This window comes from Colletotrichum navitas (assembly GCF_030913465.1).
Source record: "Colletotrichum navitas strain CBS 125086 chromosome Unknown LY79scaffold_186, whole genome shotgun sequence".
Classification (NCBI taxonomy): Eukaryota; Fungi; Ascomycota; class Sordariomycetes; order Glomerellales; family Glomerellaceae; genus Colletotrichum; species Colletotrichum navitas.
This window is the reverse complement of record NW_026850732.1, coordinates 15788-35386: the sequence shown is the minus strand read 5'-3', so window position 1 is coordinate 35386 and position 19599 is coordinate 15788. Positions and strand designations below refer to the sequence as shown.

General features: G+C 44.2%; 8 protein-coding genes across 8 annotated transcripts; 4 read left to right on the top strand and 4 right to left on the bottom strand.

The window, feature by feature from the left end:
• Nucleotides 1-3119: 3119 nt before the first annotated feature.
• Nucleotides 3120-3857, top strand: LY79DRAFT_595232 (citrinin biosynthesis oxidoreductase CtnB; the record flags this gene model as incomplete). The annotated part of the gene is made up of 2 exons (XM_060561756.1): nucleotides 3120-3562; nucleotides 3617-3857. The coding sequence occupies 2 exons, from the start codon at nucleotides 3120-3122 to the stop codon at nucleotides 3855-3857; spliced, it is 684 nt and encodes a 227-aa protein (XP_060407115.1).
• Nucleotides 3858-4092: 235 nt separating this feature from the next.
• LY79DRAFT_682888 (cytochrome P450) lies at nucleotides 4093-4833 on the bottom strand (the record flags this gene model as incomplete). The annotated part of the gene is made up of 2 exons (XM_060564598.1): nucleotides 4093-4505; nucleotides 4623-4833. The coding sequence occupies 2 exons, from the start codon at nucleotides 4831-4833 to the stop codon at nucleotides 4093-4095; spliced, it is 624 nt and encodes a 207-aa protein (XP_060407114.1).
• A 2000-nt stretch (nucleotides 4834-6833) lies between these two features.
• LY79DRAFT_675126 (uncharacterized protein) lies at nucleotides 6834-7909 on the top strand (the record flags this gene model as incomplete). Its single annotated transcript, XM_060564404.1, has 3 exons — nucleotides 6834-7043; nucleotides 7095-7409; nucleotides 7472-7909. 3 exons carry the CDS (start codon nucleotides 6834-6836, stop codon nucleotides 7907-7909), a joined length of 963 nt encoding a protein of 320 aa, XP_060407113.1.
• A 584-nt stretch (nucleotides 7910-8493) lies between these two features.
• LY79DRAFT_675125 (uncharacterized protein) lies at nucleotides 8494-9057 on the bottom strand (the record flags this gene model as incomplete). Its single annotated transcript, XM_060564403.1, has 2 exons — nucleotides 8494-8977; nucleotides 9041-9057. 2 exons carry the CDS (start codon nucleotides 9055-9057, stop codon nucleotides 8494-8496), a joined length of 501 nt encoding a protein of 166 aa, XP_060407112.1.
• A 579-nt stretch (nucleotides 9058-9636) lies between these two features.
• LY79DRAFT_573248 (uncharacterized protein) lies at nucleotides 9637-12167 on the top strand. The gene is made up of 5 exons (XM_060559453.1): nucleotides 9637-10473; nucleotides 10571-10757; nucleotides 10835-10964; nucleotides 11022-11306; nucleotides 11375-12167. Exons 1-5 carry the CDS (start codon nucleotides 10084-10086, stop codon nucleotides 11895-11897), a joined length of 1515 nt encoding a protein of 504 aa, XP_060407111.1. The 5' UTR covers nucleotides 9637-10083; the 3' UTR covers nucleotides 11898-12167.
• Nucleotides 12168-13762: 1595 nt separating this feature from the next.
• LY79DRAFT_530122 (cytochrome P450) lies at nucleotides 13763-15482 on the top strand (the record flags this gene model as incomplete). Its single annotated transcript, XM_060556152.1, has 2 exons — nucleotides 13763-14287; nucleotides 14376-15482. The coding sequence occupies 2 exons, from the start codon at nucleotides 13763-13765 to the stop codon at nucleotides 15480-15482; spliced, it is 1632 nt and encodes a 543-aa protein (XP_060407110.1).
• Nucleotides 15483-16815: 1333 nt separating this feature from the next.
• Nucleotides 16816-17983, bottom strand: LY79DRAFT_573241 (uncharacterized protein). The gene is made up of 3 exons (XM_060559452.1): nucleotides 17867-17983; nucleotides 17367-17800; nucleotides 16816-17299 (listed from the first exon to the last, which is right to left on the bottom strand). Exons 2-3 carry the CDS (start codon nucleotides 17752-17754, stop codon nucleotides 16917-16919), a joined length of 771 nt encoding a protein of 256 aa, XP_060407109.1. The 5' UTR covers nucleotides 17755-17800; nucleotides 17867-17983; the 3' UTR covers nucleotides 16816-16916.
• LY79DRAFT_682874 (Carboxylesterase) lies at nucleotides 17863-19023 on the bottom strand (the record flags this gene model as incomplete). The annotated part of the gene is made up of 3 exons (XM_060564597.1): nucleotides 18766-19023; nucleotides 18422-18701; nucleotides 17863-18366 (listed from the first exon to the last, which is right to left on the bottom strand). The coding sequence occupies exons 1-3, from the start codon at nucleotides 18966-18968 to the stop codon at nucleotides 17863-17865; spliced, it is 987 nt and encodes a 328-aa protein (XP_060407108.1). The 5' UTR covers nucleotides 18969-19023.
• Nucleotides 19024-19599: the final 576 nt, after the last annotated feature.

Genomic DNA, 19599 nt, shown 5'->3' with positions numbered 1-19599 from the left:
ATAACCTTAACTATAGCCTATAATTCTTACTAATTAACTTTATAACTACTAAGCTTTTTATATTTATTAATAGCTTATATATAAATAACTATAACTTTACCTTTTAACTTAGCTTTATTATAGTCTTTACTAATAAATAAATTATTAAGTAACCTACTGCTAATAGTAAAAGCTTTAAATTAACTAGTAATATTATCTACGTTAGCTTAATAAAGTATAAAAGAGTTATATATAGTATACTTACCTCTAAGGTCTATAGGGTAATTACTAGCACTAATGTTGCCTATATAATTAGTACTACCTTTATAATAATTACTAACTACCTTAAACTACTATAAATACCTATAATACTCTATACTAACTTATACTTACTTTATAAGTGCCTTATAAAGCTTAGTACTATAAAAGAGAAGTAACTTATAATAGATATTATAGCCCTTTACTAGTTATATAAATATTATAAGATTTATAAGATATAATAGATTTATAGTAGTAATAACCTAGTAAATAAATTTATAAAGTTATTACTAAATAATATATTAAAGAAGCTAGTTAGTAATAGGTAGTTAAAGATATAAATAAATAGATAGGTTTCTTATATATAATAGACTATATAAGTAAAAAGTATTAAATACTTTTTAGCTTCTTGTTTTTATTATATTTTTTAGCTATTCTTTTAGATATAAATAATAGGGGATTTTTAGTACTATAGAAAGTTACTAGTGTTATAATATTAACTATTATAGATAAATATTAGAGTTATTAGGTTAACCCTAATAACTTATTGCTAGTAAATCCTTAGATATTTAGCTATAGATTCTCTAAGGATTTATAGGTAATAAGTTAGTTATTTAACTAACTAACCTATAATAATTATCCTTCTTTTCTTTATATATAATAGAGAACTATAGTTACCCCTATTATTTGTTAATTACTACTAATATATATAGTTAACTATATTAACTTATCCCTTAGTGTTACTAACACTAACTTATTACCTATAAATCCTTAGAGAATCTATAGCTAAATATCTAAGGATTTACTAGTAATAAGTTATTAGGGTTAACCTAATAACTCTAATATTTATCTATAATAGTTAATATTATAATAAAAAGTGTTAGTATTAAAATAGATAATAATATTATATAAGGGTAAATTAATAACTTTTTTCTTATTATCCTAGACATTAATAAGAGTTAGTAAGTGTAAAAGAATAATAGGAAAAAAAACCTTATATATTAAATTACTAAGGCAAAAAGAAATACTTAGTTCTAAGTATTACTAGTTAAAACGTATAACTAGGTTATACTGTTCTAATCCTATTAGACCCTAATAGATCTAATAATAGAAGGTTAAAGGCTAAGCTAGGCTATTATAATATATAAGAAAAGACCTATTATAAATTAGCAAAGTTAATAATAACTAGAAAAAGAAGATATATATAAGAAGTTAAATAATAGAAAGTAAAAAGAGGAGGATTAATTAATTAATTAATATATAAGAAAGAGAGAGAGAGAGATAAGAAAGTAAAAAGGTTACTATACTAGTAAGTTATTATATATTACTATTATTATTAAAAAGGCATAAGGAAAAAAAAAGGAAAAAAGAAAAAAGAGGTAGAAGGTAAGAGATATTTATATAGGAGAAGTTAAGGCTACTAATTATATAAAGAGAAAAAAAGTGCATATATATAAAGTAGAGGAAAAAGCAAAGGTAAAGTAAGAATTTATTATATAAGTAAGTAACTATTTAGAAATAACTAAACAAGGAGGTATATATAAAAGAATAGCTTTAATTAGCTTAGTAAGTATTACTTTATATTTACTCTTAGAAGAAAGTATATTTAGAGTTTATTTTATTACATAACTTTATATATAATAGTAGGTTTATTAAAAGTAAAGTTATTATAGAAAATAATTAAGACTTTCTAATTAGTTAATATAAGGGTATATATAATTATAAAAGAAGAAAAGTAAGTATTAAAATATTAATACTAATAATTATATAACACCTAGTTAGTTAACTATAAATAGTTTATAATTTAAGGTTAAAGGGCATAGACTAGATATTTAGCCCTTAGTTATCTTAAGAGGGGATTACACTTTTAGTTAGCTAGAATAACTTAAGTTATACTTAGGCAGTATATAACTGCTTATACAACAATAGTAGAGTAGACCTATTTAGTTACCTAATAAGAAGTTAATTTACCTCTACGTTTTACTAAGTATATATATATATAAAGCCTATTTAATGATTAGTGTGTAAATAATAAAGTAATACTTAGTATAAACCTTCTAGCCTATATAAACAGAATAAGTAGAGTCTGTAGATTAATACTAGTGTCATTTTTAGGGTGTATTTCTGTTGTAATGTTGACCATTGCCGTAACTATCAGCGTTGACGTCCTTATGCTGACGACTTATCGCCGGATAATCCTCGGCCTACAACTGAAGTTTCGCTGGCGTATATCTGGCCATTTAACCAGCCAGCCTAAATCTCCTAACCTAAAACACGGAAATCTAACGGCACGTTTTGTCACTAATGCAAAACATTACACAGGATAACGTAATTAAGTATGCTACGAAGTCATATCATACGCACAAGCTATGAACTGAGGATATCGCGGCCAATTACATAGCTTCAACAGTTATAGGTAGTATTCTCTCCGGGTCGAATGTATGTGGTTAAGGAATCCACCTACCAGTAGGAAACATTGTGGAAATCCATTTTTAGATAAGACTTTCACCCGTTTAGTTGCAACTTCCTGCTAGTTTTAGGAAGAGCGCACGGGCAATTTCAATTATCTAGAATTAAATTGCCGAGAGTCTACCTTGCAGAAAATTACATATCGGGTATTTTCTCCAGTTATTTACACTGAGCTTGGAAGAGGAGAAGAAATACCCCGAACTTCGTGTTCTCTTTCAGTTCAATCATCAGAAAGGGTGTATTTTTATATATGTTCAACAAAAATAATTTGAACCTTTTGTGTTGCAGTTCCATTTTACTGCATACCTCTCTCTGAGATAATTACTTGCACTGCAGCCTTACAAATCATCAGCTGTAGAGCTTGTTGAAAACTTTCGGTTTCGAGACAGGAACTACTCATATAAGGAAGTCCAATGCTACCAAAGCGAATCCTCTGTCTCCATGGTGACGGGACTAATGCGATGGTTTTCGCGGCTCAAACGCGGCAGCTAAGATGTGCTCTAGAGCTACATGGTATAGACCTTGTCTATACAACCGGGCCGTTCGAATGCGAGCCGGGTTACGGCGTGTCACCCTTCTTCGACGACTGCGGTCCGTTTTATCGCTGGTCCCCCAATGATCCTCGAGATTTCGACGGCTCAATAGACGCTGAGGATGACATCAGCAACTCTACGATCATGGAAGCGGGCCTTACTGAAATGTTTGAGGATCTCAGATATGAATACGGCGACAATGTTGACGACAAGAGTGGCCGCAACACTTTTGCTGGGATTCTCGGGTTTTCTTCTGCCGCTGCCGTTGCAGCAGGCATTCTTTCTGTACAGCAAAACAACGACGAGCAAGACACCTTTCCCACGTGATGTCGCTTTCAGTTCGGGGTCCTGATTAACGGAACAGGGCCGCCTACTAGGTTTCCATCAATCAGCAAAGATCAATGCACGCAGTCAATCAAGGTCCCAACTGTGTCCATTGTGGGCAAGCAGGATCATTGGCAGAGTCAAGTTAAACTTATCAACACTTATATCGACAGCAACTTGGTGACATATTTGGAGTTTGAGAATGGACACAAAGTACCCTCTAAGGAAGCGCAAGTGCAAGAAATTGTATCTGCGATTCTAAATGTCATACAGAAGGTTGAAGAGCGTTCATAAGAATTATAGTCACTGGAAAATAAATTATTTTGCCGCAAGAATTATTATTGATGATCTAGTCGACACAGGTCCTTTTTTTAGGATGCTGGCTGAAGAGAGTGCAGGCGAGAAACTTTCTTTCCTGGGCTATACTCCCATTGCCTATGACTGCCGAGCTGTAACTGCGCGAAGACATATTGTATGTACCCTACGCAGCCCTGTAATTTAACAGCATCAACGGCTTGTTCAGCTAATTTCACCCTACGTTCCTCCTAATCAGCATATCACCGACAAAGTGTGCAATTCTGTGAACCCCTGGCGTGAAATCGCTCGGCCGACTTGATCCAGGTTTCAGTCTCACTTCGTAGTGAAGAATGAACCGCGCCAGCATAACTTTCATAGTCCACAAAGCAATATAGCGTCCCGGGCAAGAAGCTTTGCCACGACCGAAATCAAGGCCAAGACCGGAAATCGACTCGAAGGCTACAGTAGGAGGGATGGTTTCTTTGCTGTTAACAAATCTGAACGGCTTGAAAGAGGCAGCGTCATCCCCATAAATGGCTGGGTCGTGGTTTATGGCAAACGATGGCATTGCCACTGTAACGCCACGGGGGATGATGAGGCCATCTGATAATTTGACATCACAGAGCGCCTTTCGGGCCATGACAACTATTGAGGCACGCAAAACTTAGCCTACATGAGCAAAAAAATACCAGCTTAAAGAAACTAAGAGATTTTCGGTCCGTTTTGTAATGAGGCTGAACTCATGGTTGGTGGTAGACTCACCCACAGTACCCGGTCTGATTCGAACCACTTCTTTCATGAAGCTGTTTACTTTAGGCATCCGTGACAATCCTTCCAGGTCGATCTTATTGCCCTGGCCTACAACGTTGCGGATTTCGTCACGCATAGGCTGTTGACATTCCGGTAGCGCTGCCAGGTCGTACACGCATTGTAGTAACTGGAAATGATCAGCCGAACAAAGAACAGTTCGCATCTGGTTTACGTGCTCTTGTAGTAGCACTTGGCTTACAGCATTGACAATCTGATCTATCAAGTTACTATTAGCAAAGTCTAGTTTGAGGGAAACACCACAACGGGTGATTGACGACTTCCCAGTGAGAGTGATGTATCAAGGAAAGAACCACGCCATCGGATTATTAAGGAGCACTCACTATCTCCAGCAAACAAGCTGTCGAAAATTTGGCCAGTTTGGAAGGCAACATCTGTAGCACGCCATCCTTCCGAGTGTTTAAGCTGGTATCCAACCATGTCGTGTGGTTTCTCTAGAGATGCTGATTCCTGAAGTAGGCGTTTCTCCACAATTGGATCAATCTTCATCGCTAGTTTGCTCCGCGTCCTCATGAGATCGCGGTAGCTCGGAAGTAAATGCTTGACAACGGGCCGCAACCACGCATGAACTCCGCGAAGGTCTCGAGCCGCTATCATCAACTTGATGCCAAGCCCGCTGACGGTGTTAGCCCACTCTGGGTCGCGGCATAATGGAGCGTCGACCATAATCCTCCCGAAGACGCGGTTGACCAGCGGTCGAAGACAGGGGTTCATTGAGACCTCGGTCCAACTATCGGCAATACTGCAACTGGCATGGTCTTTGCCTTTGGTTGATAGTAAATATCGATCTTCCCAATCCGTGAACGCCAATTCAACTTCTTCGTCGAGGGCCGAAACAATGTGTGCACCGTCGCGTTTAAGACTTCCTAAGAATGTTTTACGCGCAGTCTCATCGTCCAAATGGTACCTCCACGTGGTGTATTTTGACATCCAAAAGTCATTTATAGCCGACCCGAAGCTGAGTTCTCGAGGTCCATGAGTCCCCAACTCAGATGCGTACCGTTCGGGTAGCAATATAAGATCGGAACTTGGCCCAACGATCTTGTATGGCTTGTCTGGATACTCAAAGTAACCTCGGAGTAAGAGTTCTCCAAAGTCGAAAGGTGTGTTGAGAATGGGACATACCGTTGGGACATTCATTGTGGGACGTTTGTGAAAAGGTCGACCTCGTGTAATCCAGCTAACAATGCAGAATAAGAATATGCCGGCACCGCATATTGTGGAGACTCTGACAACAATTAACGCCATGATGGTCTCCCACACGGAAGTGATATGGGAGAGCTCAAGACCCAAGGTGGAGCTATAATTTGCCATGATATTTCCTGTTGTTTTGCGAAATACCTAATGAACCGTGACTGGGACAGCTCAAAAATCTTGAGTGGCCATGCTTACTGAGCCTTCAAGACAGGAGGATAATAAACTTTCTTTTAACAGTAGGTCGGGTCATTAATAAAATGGGCCGCGCTGCTCCCCACCTCTTATTATTTTGCTGTCCTATAGCCAGGTAATTACCTCTTGTAGTGCAGCTGCTTTTTCCCTTCTAATATGTGATGAACCGCAGCGTCTGTTCCACATGAGAGAGAAGTCGTTGACCTATTTTAAGTCTACATACGAGAGAGTAGGCCCGGGTAAAAATACCTATCCCTAAGTGGGTCTGTCGTTGGTAATCCACACCTGTAGCGCTCGCCACTGGTACTAGCCACACGAAGCTATCCCAGCTTCATGTCATCATTAATACAAATAGCTGGTATAAGAAAGGGTTAGTGATTAGTGGCCTACGGAAACATTTGACGTAAATAACTCCCTTAGAGACATCTCTAATAATTGCCCCTGTTTGTCAGAAGGGCCAAGATTGCTTGAGGGCGTCGGTATTGCGGGATAATTCTCGGTCGGAAGGCCGTTTGCTGTTTGAGGAATCTTTATTATTGTAGGGGACTTCACTGTCGTGGAAGCCATTGTAAGTATAGTTGCGCCCTTTTATAGCTGGGCCTATCACCGTTGTGGGCCCTGGTGAAGGCATCTCGGAGACTCCATTAATGGCCCAGCTCAGCTTGGTTGTCCTTCAGTCCGCCTCGGCGAAATACTGGCAATTCCTGCATCACACCGAGCATCGTCATTGGGCACAGCCAGAGCGAATATGCCGCCATGTGCACCGCTGGCGTCCTGTCGGTGGCGAACACCCTGTTCCTTGTAGGCAAGCAGGCAGAATTCATGATGACTGCATGCGAGCCTGGGAGCCATGCCATGATGTCCATCCGTGGGGCCTCGGCCCAACACATTGCCCATCTATGCCGTGGTAGCGAGACCAAATTTCGATACGAGGTCTCGTGCATCAACGGACGCCAGGATACCGTCGTCAGCGGCACTTGAACCGACTTGCACGCTCTCCGCGACACTCTGTTGCAGGCAAGCCTAAGCCTCAAGTGTATGCTTCTCGACGTCACCTTTGCCTTCCACTTGGCCCAAAGGGATTCCATCCTTGACGACTTTGAGACCGCCGCTCGCCGTGCCACATTCAAAGCATCCAAGATTCCTGTACTCTCCTCTCTCCTGGTAGAAACCGTGGCTAATAGACAAATCACCAACGCGACGTATATGCGGCGGGCAACCCGCGAGCCTGTTGACTTCGAGTCCACAATCAGGGCGTCTGAGACCAAGGGGTTGATCGACAACAAGACTGTTTGGGTTGATATAGGGCCACATCCCATGTGCGACTCTTTTGTGCGAAACTGTCGGGAGCAAGACAGAACTGTCCAGGCTTTTCTGTCCTTGCGTAAAGCTAGCAATACCTTGGCGGCCTGGGGTGGGAGTCAGAGCCCCTTAAGACCAGCCCTAACGTGGTTTACTACAACTACGTTTGCATGTTGCCTGTCGACGGCCAGACAGGCGCGTACATAGGTAACATCTATCTTCTACGCGGCGTCAAGATCATGGGGGCCTACGTAGGCATCAAGTTCAAGCGTATCTCGCGGGCTCTCATGACCGTCATGTTTCCGCAACAGAACGCGATAAAAGGAGGAAGACCCCCTGGTCACCGTCAGGCCGACGTCTTTTCTGGCCTTAACAACGCAAAGCTATTCAGCGCGATCACGGCTATACCACGACGGCAATATCTAATGCTCATTAAGGAGCCTAGCGCAGCGCCAGTGCTAGCAAAAAGCAGCCCTCTAAAAACACAAGACGCTAAGCAACGTCTTCCGCGTATGACTACAGATATCTAACTTATTGCAAGTAAAACAGGACTGGATATAGATAATTTATTAGCTAAGGTAGTTTTTTTTAAACTAGGTATAGATTCTTTAATGTCTTTTACGATTGCTTCGAAGTTATAGACAGAGTTAGGCATCCTAGTAAAAGCGTAAGTTTTCCTTGAATGTACTACTGTCAAGGAGCTTAAGAAGTGGCTGAGTAAGCTTGAGTCCTAGTACCTAGAGGGACGGTATTTAAGACCTTGGTAGTGAAAGATAGAATTAAATCTACTAGACAGTTGTGCCTATTCAGGGGTAGGCACCCTACTGTGGTAAGCTTGGTTAATGTTAGAACCTGGAATTCCTAAATATGTCTTGCCTTATATGAAATATTATACTAACTACAGGTAACTATTTAATAAACTATAATGAAGTAGATAAAAAGAAGTAAGAGTAATTATGCTAATATTACTTTACTTTAACGCTCGTAGGAAGCCGTAGCTTTTGTAGAACTAAAGTTACGTTCGAAATCAATCTTAGTCTGAGTTCGGAGGACTGAGATGATACATACTCTGGTACCCTGGAAAAAGTCCACCTGTACTAAGTCCATAGTCCCCTTACAAACCCCACGGCACACAAAGACTGGTGTCCGGGTCCGAAGGCGCCATCTTAGTCCCCTTCTTCTGACACTTAACGTCCTGCTTACCCCAACATTTGGCGCCCTTAAAGTTCTCCCAGTCAAGAAACTCGGCGTAGTACTTCTTCGCACCGACGTTGTTCCAGGCTCGCCATATCCACAATCTGCCTTTGTAGAGAGTAAGGCCGTCAGAACAAGTCTTGTTGTCGGTTCCGGGTGCCTGTTCGATAACACTGCCCTCCTCCCATCCGACGCAGTCAGGACCTACAATGAGACTGACTCCGCCGGACACCACGGCGAGGGCATCGTCAGGGTTTTTGGCGCAGGCCATCACGTCACACCCGACCTGGTTGCACATATTGCTGCCGTAATTGTCGAGAAACGCATCACGCGGAGCGATGTCCTGGGTGTCAATGGAAGCAGACGCACAGAGCTGAGCGAACGCCAGGTAGAACAAGGCTTGTCTGTGCTTCATTAGTCGCCATCAAGGTAGAGGAATAAGGTGTATATGTGGGGGGGCGACCTACGATTTGAAAAGCAACATTCTTGCTGAATCTTTTGAGGTGCAGTTGGTGCGCTCAGGTAGATGTTTCAGAGTATCCAAACTGCTAGTTTGGCAAGCGTAACCAAGTTGCTGGCTCTATGAGCGTATTTAAGCAACAATGGTCCGAAAGACAGTAGCATTGGAGGTTCTCTTCGCCGGAACTAGCCGAGCTATTTTTTTCCTTCGTTACATTGTGAGGCTGATTTAACGCACGAAGCTCTTGGTCACGATTATCTGATGAAAACAGCCAATCAGACTCGAGGAAATGAAGAAACATTTGTCTTAAGGTGCCACCATGCACAGATCAAAATAGTAACACTCCACAAAAAGTTTTGGTGGATACTACGAGAAATTAATTACCAGACTACCATGGTAGTCGATTGACGTAGTAGTAAACAAATTATAAACAACCTTGATGGTCTGCAATCCACCTTGAGAGTTAAGAAACAGACCTCTATGTAGCAACGGCTCCACAGTAAAATAGCTGCAGAAAGCGTAAGGCGAGTAGCACGATTCAGGTTTTACGTACATCAACCTATTGCATTGATACGATAGTAGTATTGTCAGTGGGTGCTTGGAGAAATGATAATCGTCTGCGGCCAAGGCTTTCCTTATGCGAAGACAAGCTTCACTTCTTGACTTAGCTTGATACTAACCAACTTAACTCAATAAGGCCAAATCCTACTTTGAGACAATTTCTTTTGGTTCCATGAATGGATACAAGCTTTCCACCTATACCCACTCGAACTCTGTGAAAAAGCAACTTAATGTGATTCTATAGCAGCTTCTATAGAGTCTATATTTGGTAGACCAAAATTTTCGGGCTCTCCGTAAGCCTAACTATTTTTGATCCGCGATTTTTCCCGGACAATTCACAGTGTTGGAATATCATGAGACCGCAAAGTATTATAAGTAATCCGTTACTTTAACACGCAAGTAAGTTCTTTCTGCTCTTTATCAGCATACCATTCAAGAATTAGACAGTCGCCTTGTCTCCTTAGGTCTATTGTCTCATTACCTGGGACAATGCTCTTCTCAAACCTCGCTCTCTTCTTGGCTTCTGCCACAGTTGCGGCAGCCCAGAACGAGACATCTGCCGCACCCATTGTTGACTGGAGAACAGTCAACTGTAGTGGTGTCATCGTCGACGCCAAGGCCTTGCCCAACAAGCGATGGGAGGCGGCCGGTGCAACGGGCGCCCTCCATGAGGTCCTCGCCGCCTGGCGGAATTACACCACCAACCCCGACGAAGTCAAGTTCGAGTTCAGCGAGTTTGTTTCCTGGTTCTTCGGCGGCCCGGAACATTGGCGGTGCTCGGAGATCTTTGACGTGCCTTGCTCGAGCACGTTGGTCTGTGAAGATACTAAGTATCCAGCTGGACATCTTATTCTGAACTCGTTCTCTAAGCTCCATCTGGTCAGTCATATGGACCCTTCTGCCTGCCCTCTTTCCTCCTTCTCCATCCTATGCCGTTTTTCGAATGCCGGCTTAAAGCTAACGAACATACTTACAGTTTCACAACCGCTATTTTGAGGCACTCAGTCTGGCACAGCAGGATATCCAGTCCGAAATGGACCTTTTTGCCGAAGTTTTTTCCGTGCCGCCTCCCAGGGACCCAAAAAAGGACCAGACAAGCAGAATCCTCCTCAATGTTGCGTACGGCTTGATTGGCATTGCGCAGGCCTACATGAACAATTTTTGTAAGCTCTCGACCCTGAAAAAGCCAACCCAGTTGATCCCAAGGTTGTTGTATCGTGTGTCTTACTCGAGTACTTAGTCATTTTTGCCAAGCCTGTCGAACAAGCCGCTGGCGCCGTCCTCTCCCAGGTCTGGCGATCGCAATTATCAACCACTCTCAGTTACAGCATCTTCACTGGTTGGGCCATTGGAAAAGACTATTTGCTTCCGTAAGTGACAACCTTTGGATCTCTTTAGCACGGTCGCTCACCGGACACAACAAAAAGAGGCCAGAATCCTAATCCCTCGTATGGATCTATCGGTGCTTTGATGGGCGACGTCTTCGAAAGTTGGAAAGCCTCTGAAACTGCCTACGTCAAGCACATTTTCTCTCCCAACGACACTGAGACGGAGAATTTTCTCGTAGCAGCTTTAGACAACGGCTTCGTGGGCGCCGCACCGGATGATATTAACACCAACGATGTATCCGCGATGCTCCAGAAGCTCTTCTACCCCAGGTTTATGGTGTCTATATGGCAGACTCGCAAGTGGTCCAAGAGGCCTTTTGTCCTGTAAGTCGCCCACATTTTTCTCTAACCCCGACAGTGTCTTTATCACACTTGCTTACACGTTTGAACAGGAAGACGAATCTGGCTTGCCATATGAACGAGGGCGAGAGAGATTCCTCTCTTTGGCCCTTCCTGCCTGACAGTGACCATGCCAAGGCTGCCGCTTGCTACAATGACAGACTCTTCTATCTCCTCGACATTAGGAGCGAAGGCGTGAAGTTGAGCACCGATTTCCCCTCCATCCGTGCTGACGTCATGAAAAGCAAACACTGGCCCTTCACGACGCTTTTTGGCGCGGAAACCATGGATGGCGTCCGGTGGGGCGGCGTCACGAAGGAAGATATAGTCGCCGCCGCCTACAATGGCTATGTCGCGGGCGGTCACATGAATAATGTCTTCCACCCCAACTACACCGACGTCTCGCCTCAGTCTCAAGCCATATTGTGGTCAGAAATGGGCAACCATAGCCCCGGCTTTGTCAATATGTCCTTGTGCCAGAATCTTTACACGATTGTTGGCAACGTCGTGCACGGAAGCCCCGACCAGCATCCATCTTGGCCCTGCGCACCCCTTAACGAGATTAAGCCGGTGTAAAGGGCCGCTTGATATACTCGGGCATGTCAAATGTTTCGATCTTGTAATTGAGGGGGTGGTTTTGGTCGTGATTATGGTGGTTTGTAAGATGTTTAGATAACTTCACTTGTTTCGCTTCCTGCTAATAGGTTTCAAGTATGGATCTTGAACTAGCTTCTTTAATAACAATATATTTTATTTCTTCGTCCACATTCTCTTTGACCCGAACTGATTAAACAGCTGCTCATTGGCGGCTTTTGTACATAATTAGTCAACAGGGTAAATTCGTGATGTTCTCTTCAAAGTAAGACTTTTTTTGCTTGACGTTTATTTTGTTAGTTTTCTTGAACTCATGACGATATTGATAATTTCGATTGCAAAGGCGTTTATCAGGTCGATTGGTATCTGATTATCATGATAACCTATCGCTTCCTGATTTCAACCTAGAAAATATACTAATCCCTGGTAAATATTCTTTTTCCCCATTGTTGTTCTAGCGTTTTTGATGTTGACATGCAAGCCTATCTTCTAGACAACGCGGTTACCCAGAGTGGCGCACCTGAACTATCTATCTCTATAACAACCATGATGTGCCAATGCACAGATCTGTGTTATCAGCGGCGCCAAGCCATTCATCTATTTGAGGAGCTTCGCCGTGCTGCCCTTAGTCACCGTTGGATTCAGTGTCGAGCCGTCTGTTGCCATGTTGTCAGTTGTGACACGTCAGAGAGCGAAAGATAGAAATGGGCCCTCGTTCTTTGGGCGGCCCTTCTCCAGCTCTTCCTCTCTGGGCTTGAGGGCGGCCTCAACCTGTTTGCTATGCGTACAGGTGGACGTGCTCAGGAATCTTGTGCCTGCCGCTGAAGTCGGCACTGAGCGAGGCCAGTCACAGATCCGCGTAGACAATGCCGGCAAGGGGTGGAACCCGGAGATTGAGGGCGGCGCTAATACTAACCGAGATATGGGGGTGAATGAAAATGAAGTCGATGTTGATGTTGACGCCTTCGGACGATCATCGGGCAACCAAAGAAATAGAACAGCTTGTTTTGACGAAGAAATCGGTCAATGCATTGGACGACGCCTTAACGGGACCTGTGGAGAAGCTGGCGCGTAGCGGCACGCCTTATCCTATGCTACACCTGCAGCTATGCTGCTACTACTGGAAGGTACGGGTACGTACCAATGGGTCATAAAATCAGGACCTGATAGTCAGCACTGAGGGGGTGTTTTTCCCTTCTGCATCATCATTAGCAACAATCAAATTGACCCTTGTTTTGGTCCAATTCAATTAGCACCGATTTTCTACTACTACGTTCCCTATCACTTGTGGCGACTTCCTAATTTATCTGCCTGCCTCTCTGCAAACCCCTCCTCTTCTTGTACTTCTCTCTCTGCTCTTCACTAGCCCCTGGCCCCATGACCTAACCATATTGCTCTGCACCTCCTAATCGTAACACAACGGGCTCGGGGCTACACAGGTACTCCTAGGCAGGACACTGTAGGTGATAGCTTGTTAAGGCCTGCGACGGCATACCTACGCAAGAACCTCTGATCTGCGAGTAGTCAGCATAATGTAACAGCATTATCTCTAGCCACATCATTAGCTCCACAGCTTCGAATTCGTATCTTAGAACTTCACTATAACAGTACAAACATACAGTAAGATTTGTCAGCACTATTTCCCCGCCTCCGCTTCCGAGCATATTACTATTGATGGTTTCGTGGTGCTGATTGTTCGCACCTGAGTAGCCTATCTGATGGGCCAAATAGCCTATCATAGGACCACTGTGAAGCGTGTGGGATTTGGGAATAAGAGAGAGGGGAGAAAGTTTTATCGATCTATTTAATATCCTTTGCACTATCACCTAAACTTGTTTGCAATAACGATGGCCGACATCATCGTCACTCAGACCATCATTACCCTCATTGGGCTTGGCCTTTATTATATGTTCTTCAGGAGGCCGACCGGTTCTCCTTTGCCACCTGGACCACGCGGTCTACCCATTTTCGGAAACGTCAGAGATCTTCCCCCATCCGGGAAAGCAGAATATCAATATTGGGTCAAGTTCAAGGATACCTACGGCCCAGTCAGCTCGGTCACAGTCGCAGGTCAAACAATTGTCCTGATCCATGACGAAGAAGCAGCTTTGCACCTTCTGGAGAGGAATTCTATAAAAACGTCAAACAGGCCTACCCAGCCTTTTGCTAATGACCACTGTGGCTTTGGTGTTTTTCTACCAGCCCTGCAGTATGGCCCTCGCTTTCGTCAGCACCGGAAGCTGGTCCACCAAGTCCTCGGTACAACAAAAAGCGTCTCTGAGTTTCGAAACGTACAATACGTAGAGTCGAGACGCTTTCTTTTCCGAATTTTAAACACACCCAATGACTTAATGACACGTGCAAAGACATACGTTCACCTACAAATACCTAGAAGTTGATTATGGTTTTTGATATAGCAAGATTGATTTGAAGTAATCTTTATTCACAATACGCAGGGAGGCAGCTGCGATTATTCTCAACATTGTCTACGGCTATTCTATCGAGGTGGACACCGTCGATCCGTTGACGAATCTGGTCCAGCTCATGATGGACAAATTCTCCCGTGCATTTGTTCCAATGGCCTGGCCCGTTGACGTACTACCAGCACTCAACTACCTTCCTGAAGGATTTCCCTTCACCTCTTTCAAGCATGTGGGGCGCCAGTGGAAGAGAATCACCACGATTGCAGTAGACGCTCCATACCTATTTGTCCGGAAGCAAATGGCACACGGCACGAACCGTCAGTCATTTGTATCCTCCCTTGTGGATGACCTTGGTAACTCTAGTGAGAACGAAATCAACTTGAGCAAGGAGGATGAGGACGCCATTAAAGTCTCTGCTGCGGCACTGTACGGTGGCGGGGCCGACACAACCGTCTCAACCATCAGCAGCTTTGTTCTAGCTATGCTGATGTTTCCAGACGTGCAAAAGAAAGCACAGATGGAGATTGACAGTGTCTTTGGACCAGACAGGTTGCCCAGCTTCGATGATCAGCCACGTCTTCCTTACATCAACGCATTGGTAAAGGAGTCACTTCGTTGGTTTCCCGTGGTACCCATCGGCACACCGCATGTCACGGATACAGAGATCTTCTATGACAGATATCGGATTCCAAAGAATTCCTATCTGCTTCCTTCAATCTGGTGGTTCTTGCACGATCCTTGTGTCTACAAGGACCCGTCATCGTTTGATCCGGATCGTTTTCTTGAGCCTCGAAATGAACCGGACCCTGGAGCTCATGCTTTTGGCTACGGTCGAAGAATATGCCCAGGCCGATACCTCGCTATTGAGAGCCTTTATATTACTCTTTCGCGGATGTTGGCTTTTTTCAATGTCCAAAAAGCAGTCGACGACCAGGGCAGAGATATTGAGCCCCAGTTCCACGCGACGCCTGGTCTCGTATCCCATCTTGGAAACTTCTCCTTCACCGTCAGCCTGAGGAGCGAAAAGTATGCAAGGCTCATTTGGGCTGTTGAAACGGAACACCCATGGGCTGCAAGTGATTCTAAACTTCTCGACGGTGACCTTATTGAGGAATCAATTAGTCTGTCCAGGGAACATATCTGATCAAATTGCTGAGAAATCGGGAGGAACAAAGGTTAAATTTCCTGGCTATACCTTTCAATGTCCAATTTGGCATGTCTAACAAAAGCTGGTTTGATGACATGGAACTGTTGATGATGACGGCAACGTCGCAACATCATAGCACTTATCGATGGTTCGAACAATGAATATACATGCTTATCCTACCACTCCTTTCCCCTCCTCTGTCCGTTACATATGCTCATTTTTCAAACGCCGATGAGGGATCGCTCAAAATATGTCGAATACTGAGGGTCTTGGCCTGAATTCCTCGACTAAACACTTACTCAACGTTGCCTACTCCGCGGTAGCAGTAGTGTATATTTACGTATTCAAGGTCTTGGTGGTGATCAAGTATGCAACCTTTTCGATTTATGGATGTCTTAAGGTGCTGGAAATCATGTTCACTTGGTTCTTCTTAACTGAAATCAAGGGCGTGCAGCGAGTGGATATGGACTTGTTTTTCGGCCCAGAAATCTGGATCGTGGCTAAAAGGCAAGATGGAATTATGGGCATCATATGTCTGTCCGCGGTGTTGTTTCCCATCCCACAGTAAGATGGATGCTGATGTTACGCTAAGGCCGGTCAAACTGATGTTCTGTCGTAAGCTAGTAAATAGAGGAGTAAACCAGTCTCAAGCCAGTATCTTATATCAAAATTTTTAAGTATTTTCTTACATCAAAAGACTCAGCATAGGAAGCCGGATACCCCTTTCTCAACATATAGCGTTGAAGATCACATCGGGCATCATTGTAGTGCATTTACCATATCAAGCAACCATTGATCATAGATCATATTTCACTTAATATGCAATTATATAGCGGTGCCGGACTTCAGATAGGGACCTTTTCCCCATAAATGGCAGTTGCAAATACAGAAAAGAAACGTGAAAAAATGGGCTAGCTCTTATGAAGATACAAAGACTGTAAATGACCACATGCGAGATCTGGCCATTATAACTAGCAGGTGTGCGAATTTAGACCTTGTATGTTGGGCTTATACCTTTGCATGAAATGTGACAGAAACCGAATTCCAGAAAGCTGCAACGGGCATGACTTGTCTTAAAATTGAAGGCTATAGGAAACTTTTACATATTAAACGCTCACTCCGTCAATTGTGGCAAGCAGACGTTTCAGTGGCTACCGCTGTCTAAGGGTGAACAATGAAAACATTACCTTTGATACTGGAAACTTTTGTAGTGACTTGATAGTTTTGTCACTCATGCTAAATTGTAACTAGTTATTGTAATTTGTTGCGGCGCTTAGGGAGTGAATACATTGTGTGGGTTAGCGTCTGTAGATTATATATACCATTACCTACTGCTTCTTGATTATTCAAAAAGTCTACCGGCTTGTACTAACTTCTTGTGGTACTGAGTAAGATTCGTCCCAGGAAGAGACATTGCACTTAACTGACTAGCTACAGTTTGGTGGCTTCCAGCAAAGCATTTGATGTCCACCAATCCTCCCGTTCAAGTTGCGCTTTCTGTGCAACCTCGAGCTGTGTACTGGTAGGGAAGCTCGAGTTGGCATTGCTAGAGTACGCAAACTGAGGCACGAGGCGGACAGGAGAGTTTATATAATCACCGAGAGCTCCATAACTTGGCCATGTAGGCGACAAGGGCAATTTCTCCGCATTAGGGTCACCAGTCCGGATGAAGGACCCAATGTAAGCACGCCACTCGAGTGCAATAGCTTTTTCGGGAGGTGTCATAACAGCAGTGGCGTTCTGGAGGTAGGAATTGTCTGCTGAATGAGCAACATAGTTGAGAGGATACGTCAGGTTACCGGAGGTTGCAACGCCTGCATTTTGTATCACACGATTAGTTTCGAGGCAAATGTAACAAGAGCAGCAGGAAGACCCAAATACCTGGCGCATTGAAGCGAAACGACCATACGCGGCTCGACCCCATAGCACTGCTCATACCCTTGCTGACGACTCGTTCTGAGCCAGTGATTCCAGCCTCGCCAAACGGGCTTAAAGACATTATGTAGGCCTTGAAGGGGGTGAGGAAGAAATTGTCTGGACTAGTGTAACCGAAAGTGGCGTTGTTTGGGTAGTAACTGACGACTTGATTTAGTTGGCTGTCTGTCAAGTTCCAAATTGAATTTGTCGCGGGACTCAGAGTCGTCGAATTGCGAGGAGCTGTGTTAGCTCCCTCATCATTGACAAAGCCTGCGATCACGCTGACACGCGCCACTTTGCCTTGCTGAAAGAGTCGTGTAACGGAATCCGTCAACGTTACTCCGTCAATCATCGGTAGAAATGCACCAGATTGTCCGAAAGTCAGGTTCTGAAACGGTCTAGAAGTTTTGAGTTTATCAGTACCAGTATTGTCATGCCCAATAAGACAGTCAAGACATTCTTACCCGCTTGATGCCTTGTAGCTTGTCAAGGAATTATATGCATTCACCAACGCGGGCACTGATGCTTGACGGAAGCAGTCCAGCTCAGCTTGACCCGTGGTACAGTTGAGTAGCCTAAAGTATTGTGCATTGCGATCTGTGAGGTCTCCGACGTGGAACATGGGCGATCGCTGAATGGAGCGTGGGATAGCCTTCTGGAATAAACCCTGGTTATCTCCATCATAGAGGACAATCTGGGCAGCGACAGCATATCCACCTCCCGACTGGCCCATGATAGTGATATTGTTGGGGTTGCCACCAAACGTTTCAATATTTTTCTTGATCCACTGGATAGCAAAGCGCTGGTCAAGTAAGCCTGCGTTGGCAGAAGGTAGAGAGGGATGTGCCATGAAACCCAATGCGCCCAGGCGGTACCCGACGTTGACGGCAATGAAGTTCTGACTCTGGCCAACCCAATCGCTAAAGTCATTGTTGGGTGCAGCGCTATATTGTAACCCGCCGCCCTAGTAACTAGTATCAGCATTATGTTGGGGAGGGGAGTACCTTGTGTTAGCCTACATGAATATATAACATTACTGGCAGCTTGGCGCCAGCCGGGATACTGGCTGGTTTCCAAATCCACAATTTGAGACAGTCTTCCTGTCCGGGACCCGCTCGTGAACCTACAATGTTACTGTTGATGACGCCGTATGGAGCACCGGCGAATTGTACACAGCGCAGCGCATCTGTTGTTGTGTCGACAAGTGTCGGGCCTAGGCTCGGCAATGCTTGTGGTGGCATGAAGCGCAGATTTCCCACGGGTGGCTGTGCATATGGAATACCCTTCCAAGATACCACGCTGTGGTTAGACGATGTGTCAGCGTCGTGTCTGCAAGATTGCGCAAGTACTCAGTTCTGCGTACGTCCCATTGTTCTGCAAGACACCTAGATAGGAACCGGCAGAACCCAGATTAACAATCGGGTTTGTTGCGTTGCCATTTGGGGCTAAAGTGGCCGCGGCAGCGGCGCCGAGAACAGCAGCACAATTGATCAGGCAAAACCTGAACATGGCGACGATTCGAATATAGATTGATAGAACTATAGGCTCTTTCTTCCTTTCTTTCATCAAGTCTTTATATAATGAAACCACGCATACAACGGCATTGTTTACCTGATAAAATTACACCCGGAAAAGATGGGGAGAACCTGGGGTAATGCGGAGAAGTATGGAGAGGAGAAGGAAGAACATTTACCAAGCAGGGTGCCGCTATCCATTTCAAGTTACCTCAATCGTTAGTCCATGCTGTTTGATAGAATATTACTACCGTAGTGTAGACACTAGGATAATTCGTCTTTGGCTAATGTATGGGCTAACGAGAAGAGGTATGACGGCCGTCAACTGACTAAGCCTATCATAGAAGGCGGTCAACCCACCCACTTGCCCACTTGCCCTTTTTTCACTGTTCTTCCGCCTTAACTTCATGCTGACGTACATGACTAACCCCTGCTTTCGCCACCTCCAGATCCCTGTTTCTGCCAGTACGCCAGCCCTTATTCAGCGGCCGCCATACCTCTTCTCGTTAGCCCATACGGATACATTAGCCAAAGACGAATTATCCCAGTGTCTACGGTAATACCTTTGCAGACCCTAGTGTAACTTTTTGAGGGGCTTAGCGTACAGTAGAATTGGAGGGTGTTTGTACAAACCAAAGAGTCTTATAACGTCCAATTTGACTCCGCCTGGGGTAAAGGCGGGG

Coding starts and splice junctions, on each gene's coding strand:
- LY79DRAFT_573248 (XM_060559453.1), top strand. CDS start 10,084: ATGCTCTTCTCAAACCTCGCTCTCTTCTTGGCTTCTGCCACAGTTGCG. Junction 10,758..10,834: donor GGCCTACATGAACAATTTTT/GTAAGCTCTCGA, acceptor TCGAGTACTTAG/TCATTTTTGCCAAGCCTGTC. Junction 11,307..11,374: donor TCCAAGAGGCCTTTTGTCCT/GTAAGTCGCCCA, acceptor ACGTTTGAACAG/GAAGACGAATCTGGCTTGCC.
- LY79DRAFT_573241 (XM_060559452.1), bottom strand. CDS start 17,754: ATGATTGACGGAGTAACGTTGACGGATTCCGTTACACGACTCTTTCAG. Junction 17,300..17,366: donor GTTTCGCTTCAATGCGCCAG/GTATTTGGGTCT, acceptor TACAAAATGCAG/GCGTTGCAACCTCCGGTAAC.